This window comes from Pelodiscus sinensis, chromosome 1 (assembly GCF_052426305.1).
Source record: "Pelodiscus sinensis isolate ZL-2025 chromosome 1, ASM5242630v1, whole genome shotgun sequence".
NCBI lineage: Eukaryota > Metazoa > Chordata > Testudines > Trionychidae > Pelodiscus > Pelodiscus sinensis.
Genome location: NC_143052.1, coordinates 233,918,620 through 233,932,786, shown reverse-complemented (window position 1 = coordinate 233,932,786; position 14,167 = coordinate 233,918,620). Strand labels below are relative to the sequence as shown.

General features: G+C 41.7%; 1 protein-coding gene across 3 annotated transcripts in view; it reads left to right on the top strand.

Moving 5' to 3' along the window:
- MGAT4A (alpha-1,3-mannosyl-glycoprotein 4-beta-N-acetylglucosaminyltransferase A) overlaps positions 1-14,167 on the top strand; it is a 126,097-nt gene that overhangs the window by 1,149 nt on the left and 110,781 nt on the right. For all 3 annotated transcript variants that reach the window (XM_075916644.2, XM_075916656.2, XM_006137401.5), the window contains exon 2: positions 6,158-6,471. In XM_075916644.2, coding sequence (XP_075772759.1) covers positions 6,378-6,471 — 94 coding nt within the window. In that variant the 5' untranslated portion in view covers positions 6,158-6,377. The remainder of the gene's footprint in view (positions 1-6,157; positions 6,472-14,167) is intronic.

The following is a 14,167-nucleotide window of genomic DNA, read 5'->3' as shown; positions in this document are numbered from 1 at the left end:
TGAATTACGTTTTCTAAGGGTAAATGTGCTTCAAAATGTGTTTAAGGTTTTCTCAGAATCACAAGGTTGTTTTGGTCCTGATACCACAGACTTATGCACAGGGCTGGACCAAGCCATTCCAGTGCCTCAGTTTAATTGCGCCCTGGGTTGGGGAGGGTGTATGCATGGCCCCACCTCTCTGCCAGCGTGTGGGGGAGAGCACATGTGCGGCCCCGAACCTGCGTGTGGGGAGAGGGTGTATGCGTGGCCCCGCCTCCACCCAGCGCGTGGGGGAGGGCACGCAGAGCTGGCAGTGGCAGGATGCATGTGTCTGGCCCGGCTCAGCCCAGCTACCGCCGCTGGCACACAGCCCAGGGCAGCCCGAGCCTGGCCATGCGGGGCCCCGCGGGAGGAAGGGCGCTGCTGGCCGACGCTGCGGGGGTTAATGTGGCCCCCGTTCCGGGCGGCCGCTGCAGGGTGGCCGCTGGGAGCTGCTGTAGCCCGGGAGCCGGGTGCGCAGCGCCTGATGGCAGCTATAAGGGGTGCTCTGCGCCCCTTACAGCTGCCATCAGGCGCCCCCCCATAGGTTGGCCCCTGGCGCCCAGCTAGTCCATGCCTTAATCCAGCCCTGCTTATGCACACTTGGACTGTTCAGAATTGGTGCATTAACACAACAGGTTTTGACAAACAGAAACTTACTTATGTTTATTGACTAGAGATGTCTGGAATTATCTAGCCACTAGCCAATTTAAGTTTGATGGCTTCTTGAGAGATTGAGGGCTCTCAACTGCCATTGCCTTAAGAGCCTCACAATGTCAGGCATTTATTCACATTGTCCATAGTTGGGATCCCTGAGACATCTCTCTAGAGGAGAAGTTTCACTGATTTAAATACAAGTAGATAAATTGGTAGAAATCACATAGTATAAAGATATATAAACTGGTTGACTCTTCTTTTAAATGAACTTTGCTAAATTAATTTGCCTTAAAAGAAAATGTTTAAAAAGTGGAAGTTAAATCCTAGTGAGGAAAACAGAAAGGAACAAACTGTCAAATTAATAAAATAAAAAAAGCCAAAAAGGAGTTTGAAGAACAGCTAGCCAGAAACTCAAAAAGCAATAGCAAAATGTTTAAGTACCTCAGAAGCAGGAAGCCTGCTAAACAGCCAGTGGGGCCCCTGGACGATCAAGATGCTGAAGGAGCTCTCAAAGACGATAAATAAATTCTTTGCTGCTTCAGTCTTCACAGCTAAGGATGTTAGGGAGATTCCCAAACCTGAGCCATTCTTTTCAGGTGACAAATCTCTGGAATTGTACCAGATTGAGGTGTCATTAGAGGAGGTTTTGGAACAAATTGATAAACTTAACAGTAACAAGTCACCAGGACCAGATGGCATTCACCCAAGACTTCTGAAAGAAATCAAATGGGAAATTGCGAAACTATTACCTATGGATTGTAACCTGTCCTTTAAATCAGCTTCTGTACCCGATGAGTAGAAAATTGCTAATATGACACCAACATTTAAAAAGGGCTCTAGAGGTGATCATGGCAGTTAGACTGGTAAGTCTAATATCAATAGTGTACAAATTAGTTAGAACTATAGTAAAGAATAAAATTGTCAGACACATAGATTGATATAATTTGTTGGGGGAAGTCAGCATGATTTCTGTAAAGGGAAATCATGCCTTAATAATTTACTAGAGCTCTTTGAGGCTGTGTCTAGACCTACATGCCTCTGCCGACAGAGGCATGTAGATTAGACACATAGGCAAAGGGAAATGAAGCCGTGATTTAAATGATCGCGGCTTCATTTACATTTACATGGCTGCCGCGCTGAGCCGACAAACAGCTGATCAGCTGTTTGTCGGCTCAGCGCGGCAGCCATGTAAATGTAAATGAAGCCGCGATCATTTAAATTGCGGCTTCATTTCCCTTTTCCAGAACAACAAATCTACATGGCTCCGTCGATGGAGCCATGTAGTCTAGACGTACCCTGAGAGGGTCAAGCAAACATGTGGACAAGGGAGATCCAATGGGTATAGTATACTTAGATTTCCAGAAAGCCTTTGACAAGGTCCCTCACCAAAGGCTTGTTAGTAAAGTAAGTTGTCATGGGATAAGAGGGAAGGTCCTCTCATGGATTGATAAAAGGTTAAAAAGACAGGAAACAAAGGATAGGAATAAATGGCAAGTTTTCATAATGGTGAGAGGTAACTAGTGGTACACCCACATCTTGAATACTGCATACAGATGTGGTTGCCTCATCTCAAAAAAGATATATTGGCATTGGAAAAGGTTCAGAAAAGGACACAAAAATGATTAGGGGGTTGGAACAGGTACCCTAGAAAGAGAGATTAGAAAGACGTGGACTTTTCATCTTAGAAAAGAGGAGACTAAAGGGGGATATGATAGATGTCTATGAAATCATGACTAGTATGGTAAATGTGAATAAGGAAAGCTTATTTACTTGTTACCATAATATAAGAACTAGGGGTCATCAAATGAAATTAATAGGTAGCAGGTTTAAAACAAAAGGAAGTTTTTCTTCATACAGCACATGATTGACCTGTGGAACTCCTTGCCAGAGGAGGTTGTGAAGACCAGGACTTTAACAGGATTCAAGAAAGAACTAGATAAATTAGGTCCATCAATAGCTATAAGCCAGGATGGGTAGGAATGGTGTCCCCAGCCTCTGTCAGAAGCTGGTAATGGATGACAGGAGAGAAATTACGTGGTGATTCCCTGTTTTGTTCTCTCCCTCTGGGGCATCTGGCATTGGCCACTGTTGAAAGACTGGATACTGGGATAGATAGACCTTAAGAATGGCCATACTGGGTCAGACTAATGTAATTTACTAATTATTGTAAACTAAATCAATGTCTGAGGGATAAGTGGTACTGAACTACATATATATTGGGGAATGCATTGGGTTAACTAGATCATTTAAGATTTTAGTTAAATTGGTGCAACCTTTCTAGTATTGATAAGGTCTTAGGATGTGCAGTCTCTAAAGTAGGGGTGAGCAATACATTTTTTTTACCAGGGGCCACTTCAGAAATTTTTGAAGTGGTCCTGGGCTGCACTGAAGGGGCGGGGCCAGGATACTTCCCTGCTTCCCCACCCATAGGCCATAATTTGTCTGGGGGTAGGAAAGCATTTGAAGTCTTTGCTCTCCCTCCCCTCCCAAGGGTTCCCCCTAGATGCCCATTTCTCAGGTGCTGGGAGGAAACTTCATGCGCTCCCCTCCATCCCCACGCCAATCAGGGCTTGGGGACAGAGGAGTGCGCGAAGTCTTTTCCCACCCTGCCAGAAGCATGTGATCCTCCTAAGTACTGCGTGCTCCTGGCAGGACTGAAGAATCTTCATGCACTTCCCCCTCCCATGGGCCCCAATTGGCTTGGGGGCGGGGGCATGTCAGGCCCTCCATGAACTGTATCAACTCACTTGGCGGGTCGGATCTGGCTCGCAGAGACCCTGTTGCCCACCCCTGCTCTGAATAATGTTAACTAGGTTATGGGTGGAAAAAAGCGGCCGGGGGGGGGGGGGGGGGAAGGGAGGGAGAGAAGAACAGCATAAGAACAAAGCCAACCAACCGAAACCCACAATATTTATGTGATCTAGGGCCTGTACTACTTACTTACTTTCTTCCTTCCTTCCTCTTTCCACTGCTGCTGTTTGAAATGTTTATATATGTGTCTTGCCTCCTAAAAACTCTTAAGGCAATGACAGTGTCTTCTATGAGTTTGTACAGAACAGTGGGAACCCAGTCCTAATTGGGACCACTAGATATTATTTCAGATTTATAATCACAGTAAAATCAACCTAACACTGTTACTGTCAGCATTGTTGACATTATTAACCTCCCTGTCAGTTAGGCCTGTCATCTAGTAGTCATTTTTTATTCCTCCTCCTTTCTAATCTTACACATCCAAGCCATATACAAATCTCACTGCTTTTTTCCCCTTAACCCTTCCAAGATCAGTCTTTTCTCTCTGTCCATGCTACTTTAACTCTCATTTAGGCCTTCATCTTCTGACTTGACTCCTGCAACCTACTCTCTGACCTTCCTTATGTTCATCTTGTCTCCTTCAGAATGTTTAAAATGGAGATGGTAAAATAATTTTTCCTGATCTATAATTCAAACCATGTCAGTCCTTTTTTTGACTCTGTTCTCGTTCTTTCTCTCTTCCTTCACATGAAATTCAGTCTTCTTGTCTCTGTTACAGTGCCCTTCACAACTCTGCCCTTTTTATTTATCTAGTCTTATATCTTACTGCATTATGCCAAGTGCTCTCTCAGTGTCAATCTTTATCACATTTATTCATTTCTTCCACAATTACCTTCATGATGCTCCTTACACATGGAATGCTCTCTCTGAACTAACATGTAAAGCAACTGCCCGAGTCTGTTCTTAAATTTCCTCAGGATCACTACAACCATTATACTAATTGTAAATTACCAAGTGAAAAAGATTGTGAGGGTGTTTTGATATTAATATTTTTATACTATTAAGAAAAGTTCTGTAAACTGAAAATTGTTTGGTTCTAGTCTCCATAATGATGCTTATAAATGTTACTTTCTTCCCTCCATTGTGACATATTTTTGGTCACAAGCCCGGCCACTGACTGCTTCCTGCAGCTCCCACGGGCTGGGAATGGTGAAATGTGGCCAGTGGGAGCTGCTAGCCGGTGTACCTGCAGACTCACAGGTAAATAAAGCAGCTGGTGGCCTGCAAGGGGCTAACCCTGGTGGCCTGCATCTGGCCCAGGGGGCACTTATTTTCCACCCCTTCTCTTGGTACATCTTGCTCAGTGGTAAGCTCTCTGCTTAAGGATCTTTCTCTTACTATGTGTTTTTACAGCCATTGACACAATAGGACCCCACTTAATTGGGGTCTTTAGGTGTAGGTGTAATAAAAAGATTTTTCCTTTGGGTCAATGATAAATGACCTGTTAGAATGAGAAATAAATTATCAATTCTTAATTTCTGTCGACTTACATTTTTCAGTTATCGACAGCTGAGTAGCAAATGTCTGTAAGGATGGAATTTGAAATAGAAATATGGGCAATACCTTAAAAAAACAGTATCCGGTATGTAGGCTTCCTGTTTATGCCATTTCATAATTATGTAATGTGGTATGAGGAAAGTCCTCCAGCTTTCTCTGCTACTACAAAAAATCAGACATTGGCATGTTTTGGGTCCTTTGATTTGCTCACTGCTTAGAATTTCCCAGTAAATGGAGTTATTGTCTGCGGCAATACTGGCAAAGCTAGTACCTTCACTATACTCTGGTGTGAAAGGTTGTGGTGGGGTGACAGGTAGGTTATGGCTAGAGTGTAGTATTCTCAGCTGATTCCTGCTGTTAGCTGGTGTAGACTGAAGAGCACTTCCCTGCACTGGACTGAATGGTATAGAATTGATTCTGGTATAGTGTAAGTGAGATGCACAGATGACAATATTTTGGGTTTCTATGCAGCTGATAATGACTCAGGAAAGTTAATTAAAATGCTACATTGCTAACTTAGAGCTCTAATCCTTCAATTCACTGTTCACAGGTGCACCACTGTACTTGCACAGTTTTGTTGATTTCAGTGGCACCCTGTGCAACTCACTAGTTATCTATATGCAGTGCATTACAGGATTGAGGCCTTTTTCTGTAATCCTTCAATTCACTGTTCACAGGTGCACTACTGTTCTTGCACAGTCTTGTTGATTTCAGTGGCACCCTGTGCAGCTCACTAGTTATCTATATGCAGTGCATTACAGGATTGAGGCCTTTTTCTCTAAGAGCTTATTTCTGTTGTACTATTCACCTGTGCAGCTCCTTGAATTATGAGGATTAGTCCTGTTTGGGCCATTTGATACTGCCATAACAAATACTAATGTTATAGACATTTATGGCATGCAAACAATGTGTTAACTGCAACTTTTCAAAAACCAAGCTTTTTAATGGAAAGGACAAATTAATATGTGAACTAGAAGTCAGGTTTGAAGTAAGCACCCAAAAATGGGGGACAGAAAAGGAGATTGAGTTTGTTCCATATTAAATTTTATCCCCCTTTTAAAAAGCATTGTAGTATTTATGGTGTTTCTATTATGTGTTTTGATATAGAGGTGCAACTGCTTATGAATGTATTTTTGTGTCTCTACCTGATCGATTTTGTTCTCTTTGTAAACAGGAGTAGAAGCATAAAGAAGCTTATTTTATGAAGGCTTTTGAGTGAGTCGAGTAGAAGTTTGAAGTGATGTAACTTCTGGACTGGTTTTACAGAGCTTTTCAAATGAGATAATAATAAGAAAGTGACACTGGTGGTGGAATAAACTGTCTTCAGCACAACAACTTCAAGTGATAAATCCGAATTGCAAGTACCATATAAACAAGTGTGATGTTGAAATGAGATGAGGCTCCGAAATGGAACTGTGGCCACCGTATTAGTTTTCATCACTTCTTTTCTCAGTTTGTCGTGGTACACTGCATGGCAAAATGGTAAAGGTAAGACATGTTTTGTGAAGCAAAAGTAACTGAACTCTAGATATGAGTGAAGGAGTAGTGAATGATGCAACATATGCTGTTTTTCCCCCAGATGCTTTAATACTAGTAAGCTGTAAACTGAATGTTGACTACTTTTGCTCAAGAGTACTATTTTGATGAGAAATATACATCTGTTCTTGCAGTCAGAAAATCAACCTGGAGGAATGCCTGTTATTTTTGTTTGAAAACACATTTCTGTGGAGAGAAACAAAATACTTTTTTTTTTCTTAGGGGAAGGGCTATTTTAGGGAGGTGAATAGCTTATCTCCATTGCACATTTGCAGGAGTAACAGATGCTCTCTCTAATTTTTCCTGTGACAGTTGCCTAGTGGGCCAAGCTTGAGAATATAAACATTACTTTTTGGTGCCACGTTCTATTTTTTTCCTAATGATTTGATGATCGAAATGGCAAACTGCCATTCAACATCTTTTGAGAGATTTTTTTTTTTCTCCTTCTGTCTTGCTTTTTAAGGGAAATGTAAAATATTTCCAGTTTGACCTCTTCACATGACACATTCATTTTTGAGTAATATAAAGATGAAATTAGTGACGTGTGTGTGTATATTAGATTTTACAAAACTTACACTTTCAGGATTATATTACTGTTCTCAGTCACTTTAAAATGTGTAAACCATTTTTTAAAAGATCAGATTAATTTTGTTCTGATTGAACCTGCTAAAACAGACTTTTTCTCAATGAAGGGCATTGGTGTGTAAAGGATCCACATCAGCGGGAGGCCATGCCGACTCCCTATACTGCCCTGTTGCAATGTCACAGTCAGTAAACAGTTTGCCTGGCCCGTCTCGGGCTTAGCTGTAGGCCGAGCAACAATTTATAATGGCCGCACCGTTGGTCAGGGCGGGCACTAAATAAGCACTTTAAACAGTCAGGGACTTAAGCCTCTCAGTAGGCTGAGAGACAGTTTATAAGACCTGGCCTTCAATTCAGGCAGAGCCACAGATCAACAGTTAAGGGACCAGCCTGGGGCGCAGCCTGGACAAGCAGTTTATAAGGCCAGATAAGCAAGGGTTAGGGTGGGGCAGACAGACAAAAGCTTACCACAGGCAGTTCAACAACAGTTTAAAGCTCCATCTGGTCCCAGCAGGGCAAGGGTCCGGGTCTCCTTGCTGGTGGAGAGCCAACAGGAGCACGGGTTTTGCCCCACCAGGGGGAAACCTGCCACCTGAGGAGAGGAGTGTCAGGGGGACGCAGGCCCAGCACCCTGACAGTGGCAGCATGGCGGCCACTGGGTCATTGGGGATATGGAATGCAATCTACCTGAAAGTTCTGATACCTGTATTTCTGCACCTGCTCTGCCAATAGTTGACTTTCATTTGTACTATCAAGGTGGCTTGTGTATAGCTTATGGCAAGGGGTATGTTGGGTCCTGAAGGATCACTACTGGCATTTCAGTATTGCCAGTGGTAATTCATTGGTTGAGAGAGAATGTGATTGCAATCTTCTGAACAGTTTTGGGTTCTTAAAGATGTTATACACCTTTTCTGAGAAACCCACACTGATGCAAGTAGAGAAGCCATGGCCAACCCGCACCTCTTGAGCCACGTGCGGCTCTTGCCCCCCCAAAAGTGCGGCTCATGTGGCCCTCCGCCCCAACTGCCCTCGTCGACTCTTCCCTCTCTCCCCTCGGCTTCCCTGTGCTTACCGGGTCGGAGCTGCAGGGTTTTCAAGATGGCGGCGGTCTTAAAGGGGCAGCCTTCTCTTTTAAAAAAAACCTTTTTTAAAAGTTTTTGTTTTTGCTCAACAATTCTGTTGTGGGGCCTTTTTTCTTGACAGTTCTGGTGTGTCTCTCCGCATTTTTTCCGCTGCTGTTTTGGCTCTCTTTGTTAAATGGGTTGGCCACCCTTGAAGTAGAGTATCCCTGGTGAACCACCTAGTGCTTAACCATAGAAAAGTAGCTCATTCTATTGATGTACTCTGTGGCAAGGACAGGTGCCGAAATAGTAATGTGCATGTTGTGTGTTTCTTCCAAGTGATTTGGGAACCCCGTTGCTGCAGATCCATTCAGTATGTGCTGTATGTTGCAGATAGTTAGTCCCAAAGTTTATAGATACTGCCTAAAAAGATTGATTTATTAGTTTTTGTCAGAGAATTGTACTTGCTCACACATACTGGCAGGTAACACCATTGTCTATGATAAAGAATTTCCATTTCTTTGATACTATTTCTTTTGTTGTCCACATATAGAGCCAAATTGAGAGTGAGATTTTCTGACTTTGCACACTATTACCAAAATTAGGTTCTAACTTTATAACCCACATTCTTTCAAACAAATCTGTGTAGTCCCTGAAGGCAATCATACTGCACAAGTCTAAGTAAGGACAGTCAGTATCTTAACATAAGAAAGGTGCTCAAATGTAACTGAGGGCAGAGTTTGATTTGCAGACTTTTTATTGTTGGTAGGGTAACCTGAGCCAGAGTTTAGATCTTAGGTTGAGTTTATAAGGATGCTTTTTACTTGTAAACTGGGTGATTTGATTTGAATGTCAGGAATGCACAATAACCATGAAATGTCATTAAAATACCCTTACAGCTTAAATAATTTAAATACCTCAAAATGCAGTGCTTGTATTTTGTTTGCATACCAAATAGTGAGTTACATGCTGATTGATTCTTGAACTTGTAATGTAGTTTGAAGTGGGGGCATATGTGTTAATCTGTGCTATGTCTCATTAGCTGAGCTTTCTCATTTTGTTTCAGACTGTTACACAAGACAGAGTTTCTTCTCACACCTAATTTAATCTTAAATTGACATGACATTTTTTTGTAGTAGTTCTTTATATAACCTTAGTGGGTGCATAGCATTTTGTTGTTGTGGTTTTTTTGTAATTTAAGAAATGGTTTGATTCTTATATAATGAGAATTTCAAAACATGGACGTTTTGACAGCTTTTTATACTGGTGCCACATCCAACTACTCTAGTTTTAAGATGCTGACGTTGTCACTGAGTTACTGCGTTTTCTGCTTAAGAAAGGCCTTTTCATTTCACTAAATGCTTTCCTCCAGTCTATTGATCCATCATTCAGTTAGTCCATTAGAATACCTATGCATCTAAATACATAAATCTAAATTATGTATGCATGTAATGGTTATCCCCAATTGATGTTGTGTGTAGTCATAGTAATATAGGCAGTATGCTATTTGTAAAATATATAAATGGAAAAACACTATGCAAAAAATTACTTTTTTTGCTGAGACTCCTTCTTACTTGTGGTTTTTGTGGTGCTTTACCAAGAGTGCTAGTCATTTGTCCCAAAACTCTTAAATATACATTTTTGCAGTATTATTGAGATTTATTGGAAAACTGGGCAGGTGCTATATTCTAGGAGTAATTTGATTTAATTTGGTAAGGATCACCTTAGGGACCACTTTTCCCTCCACTGAAGGAGTTGAGCCCGGGCAGGGTATGAAGGATGGATGAGAAGGGTATATCTTTCTTTGTTTTATTAATAACATTAGCTTTTTAAGACTGTTTCCTGTGTCCTAGGAGAAAACAGGAGGGTCTGTGTCCATGTGCCTAAACTGAAGGTCAGCTATTAAGAGATTACGGTTTGCTTCCAAGCTCTCTCCAAAGAGAGAGTTAAGAGCTTGGGGTTACTTACAGGGAGATGTTCCCAAGTGCTTCTTCTTGGCTTAAAGGGGTTTTTGCATTTGGGTGACAGCAGCGAGGGAGTCTATAACGTTGGGGAGTTCTTAAACAGAAGCCTTTAGTGGTAAGGTATTTTAAGGCCTCTTGTGGGCCCACATCTTCTGCAGTTGCAGTGCCAGTGTGTGAAACAGCCTTGACTCAGGGTGGCAAGAGTCTTGTCTATAAGCCTTAGGGATCCTCCTAACATAATGCGATCGCTCATATTGGCCTTAATTTGGGCTATCAGACGCATATGCATAGTATCCAAATTCTTTATGGTATACACCCGCAAAGGGGTAGGTACCATAAGTAGAGATGTGAATGGGTAACTGGTTACTCAGTAAGCATCACCCTTACTGGGTGATATTTACCAGGTACTAGTTAACGGGTACTTGGACAACCACCTGCCTGTGGCCTGCTGGGAGCAGAAGCCGGGGATAGGAACAGGATCCCACTTAATCGGTTAACCAGGATTTTATATCCCTGACCATAAGTAGCCTTACAAGCAGAGACCTTTACTGTAGTAGTTCTACCATCAGAGCTCTTATGAGCCACCATATTAAATGTCAGAAGGTACAAAAATTAAGATGTGCAGCCCCATCCACCCTGATGATCAAAGATGCTTTTAACTAGATGCTCAGGAGCTTTGAACCAAAGCTGGTGCCATTTCCATCTAATTCCAAGAGCTGTTTTGGCAGATACTTTCCAAAGTTTTCTTGGAATCATAGAATACTAGAACCTGAAGGCACTTCGAGAGGTCACAACAGGACCAAGCACTATCTAGATCGTTCCTGGTGGATGTTTATCTAACCTGTTCTTCAGTGTCTCTAATTATGGAGATTCCACAACTTTCTTTGGCAATTTATTCCAGTGCTTAACTACCCTGATAGTTAGGAAGCTTTTCCTAATATCCAATGTAAACCTCCAATGCTGCAATTTAAGTCAATTGCTTCTTGTCATATCATCAGATAATAAGGAGAATAATTTTTGTGTCTCCTCCTTGTAACACCCCTTTAGGTCTTTGAAAGCCGCTATTGTGTCCCCCCTCAATCCTCTCTTTTCCAAATGAAAGAAGCCCAATTCTGCTGAAAATTTTAGCAGTAACGGAGGGGGAGAGGCAAACGGCTTCTGCCTGCCACCCTACGCTGCTGCCTCTGTATCAGAGGCAACAGTGAGGGGAAGGAGTGTGTGTGTGTGTGTGTGTGTGTGTGTGTGTGTGTGTGTGTGTGTGTGGTGTGGGGGGAATGGTGGAAACAGTTCAACAGGAACTGGTGCATGTGAGGAACCAGCTTAAAAACTGGCTCCCCACACATACCGGCTTTCCCCCACCAGCAGTGTGGAAGGATTGAGGGGGCTGCATGTAAACTACATGTTAGCCAATGTGCCCAGGCTCAGTTAACTGTGTAGAAGGTTACACTGTTACATCTCTAATGGCTACCACTCACATGAGGAAATCTGCTTTCAGGAGATGGAGAAATTCTAATAGGGAGAAATAGAGTCCACCTCTTCAGCATCAAAGGGATTTATTTTGAATAAGCAGACTGGTAATCTGTTTTCGACTTGTCAACTCAGTTTCTTTATTCACAAGCTAAAATTTTGCATGGCTACATTGGCATTGATTATAGCCTCCCTAAAAAGGCATATGATTTGCAGTTCTTGAGATGGAAGATGAATACTTTCATATTGATATTCACCCTTCCCACAAAAGATTCCTAAGATTTGTGGTAGGTTCTGATCCCTACCAATATATCTGTAGTCCCATTTGATCTAACAACTATACCAAGGGCCTTCACAAAAATATTTTCTATAATAGTAGCATAATTCAGATGGAGTTTCTACAAACACACTTCCTCTTTTCCTTCCCCTTCCTTTCCGGGGAAAACCTTTTAAAGCAACTGCCCCAGGGTTTAATTGGCTGCAGGGGTCTGATTAGCCTGCTCCTTCATGCCAGCTACTAACAAACCTCAAGTGTCTGCCAGCTTTAGTTATGTGGCAGTAGACTCTGAGGGTTTATTCAGGGAATATAAACTGTTTATCCAGTGTCCTGTATATCTGCCCTTCATTAGAGTGTGACAGCCAGCTAGTCTGGATCAGTCACAAATGGTAAATATTTGTTGAGTGCTAGAAAGATGGTATTATGTTTCTGATGTGCAAAATGTTGTATTTATTAGAAGAAATTTAAAATGCTGATTGATCTTGTTATATGTTTGAAAGTGATGAGGTGGAAGGGAGCATGCGTGATATTACATTGATTGATTTGTGTATGTATACACACTGGCTACATCTACACTGCAAGGTTTTTGCTCAAAAACAGCTGTTTTTGCGCAAAAACCCACGGAGTGTCCGCACCTCAAATGTGCTTTTGCGCAAAGAAATCAAGAGTAAAACGGCAGAACAGAGGGCTTTTTCTGCTATAGGTAAACCTTCTTTTACGAGGCATAACTCCCTTTTGTGCAAGAGTTCTTGTGCAAAAAGGCAAGTATGGATGCTCCAGAGGGGTTTCTGTGGGGGGAAAAAGCACAGGTGCTCTTATGGCCATTCTGTGAATAGCCATCTGAGCTTTCTTGTGCAAGAGCATCCATGCAGTGTGGACACTCTCTTGCACAAAAGCACATCACTTTTGCGATGTGCTTTGAGGTGTGGACGTGCTCTTGGGCAAGAAGCATGTAGTGCAGACGTGACCACTGGTTTTCCTATAAGAAAAATAGTGTTTTTACTATTCAGCCTCAGTCCTACCCAACCCCTAACTGGAGGGAGAGAGCTGGGCTAGCTGCAGCCTCTATAGCCTAGGTCTGCCCCCCCTTACTCTCCTCCCTCTCCTCCCCCCCCCCCCCCTGCAGCCACCTGAGGGAGGGAGCCATACCAGCCTAGATTTGCCCCCACCGGTGGCTGGAGGGGGGAAAGCTGGTGCTACCTACCCCTGGAAATGGGGGTTGGCAAGTGTAGTGAGAAGGGGGCACCATCCCCTAGTAATATCCTAGTCAGATAATTAATTAAAACCTGCATATTAATGAACAATAAGAATACTTTAATTCTTTATGATACTGTAAAATAACTTGCTAAGTTTGCCTTGCTCAGAAAATTAATTGGGGGGAATTTCATTTTGTGCATCATGATGAATGAAATCATTGTGTATTTTCCATGTAGTCCTGTGTGTGTGTTGGTTTTTAAATTAAAGATATTTTTTCAATTTTGAAATTTTAAAATTGTGATAATGATCTGAATACACACATGGGTATGATATGGTAATAGTGATCAAAAGAAAGACCATGATTTGCAGTGAGACTTAAAATAGTGTAATATATTGGGGAAAAAAACAGTTTCTGCTACAGATTATATCACCTTTTCTTTTGTACTAGTTTTTTTTTTAAGGGAGAATATTAAATTAACTGAAACCTTAATTCTTGCTAATCTCTGAGGATCAAAGGTATTGGGTATTTATGCTGGAACTCATTCAACATGTGGTTTTGGAATATGAAAATTTTTTTGTTTCACTATCTCTTCTGTGAAGAGAAAATCTAATATAATCAATATTATTTCTTGACATTGAGAATATGGTACAAACCAAATAACCAGGGTTTAGACCAAAAAAATTGAAAGATATTAGAGTACAGGTTAGCACAGTCCACTGAGTAACAAGTACAAACACTGGTTATGTTAGTAGTCAGAAGGAAAAAATCAAATATTAGAATTATTTTTAAAAATAATAATAAAAAATCAACCTACAATGCAATAAAGAACTAAATTGGCAACATTTAAGCTGCAAGAATTCTTTCCACATAAAGCATGTACTTAATTTTCATTATTGGTTGTAGCCAAGGCACAGAGAGAGAACCATATTCTTCTCTTGACGTGAGCTCCTTAGTAGGAGTCCGGATTTTCTTATGTTTTGTTACAATGGTAGTATCTCCTACAAATGGTTGGCCCACCATGTTTTTCATTAATGAGATAGAGCTGAGGTGTTATAAAATTCATGTCCTTTCTGTTTTGTACTGTGAATATATAGAAGTG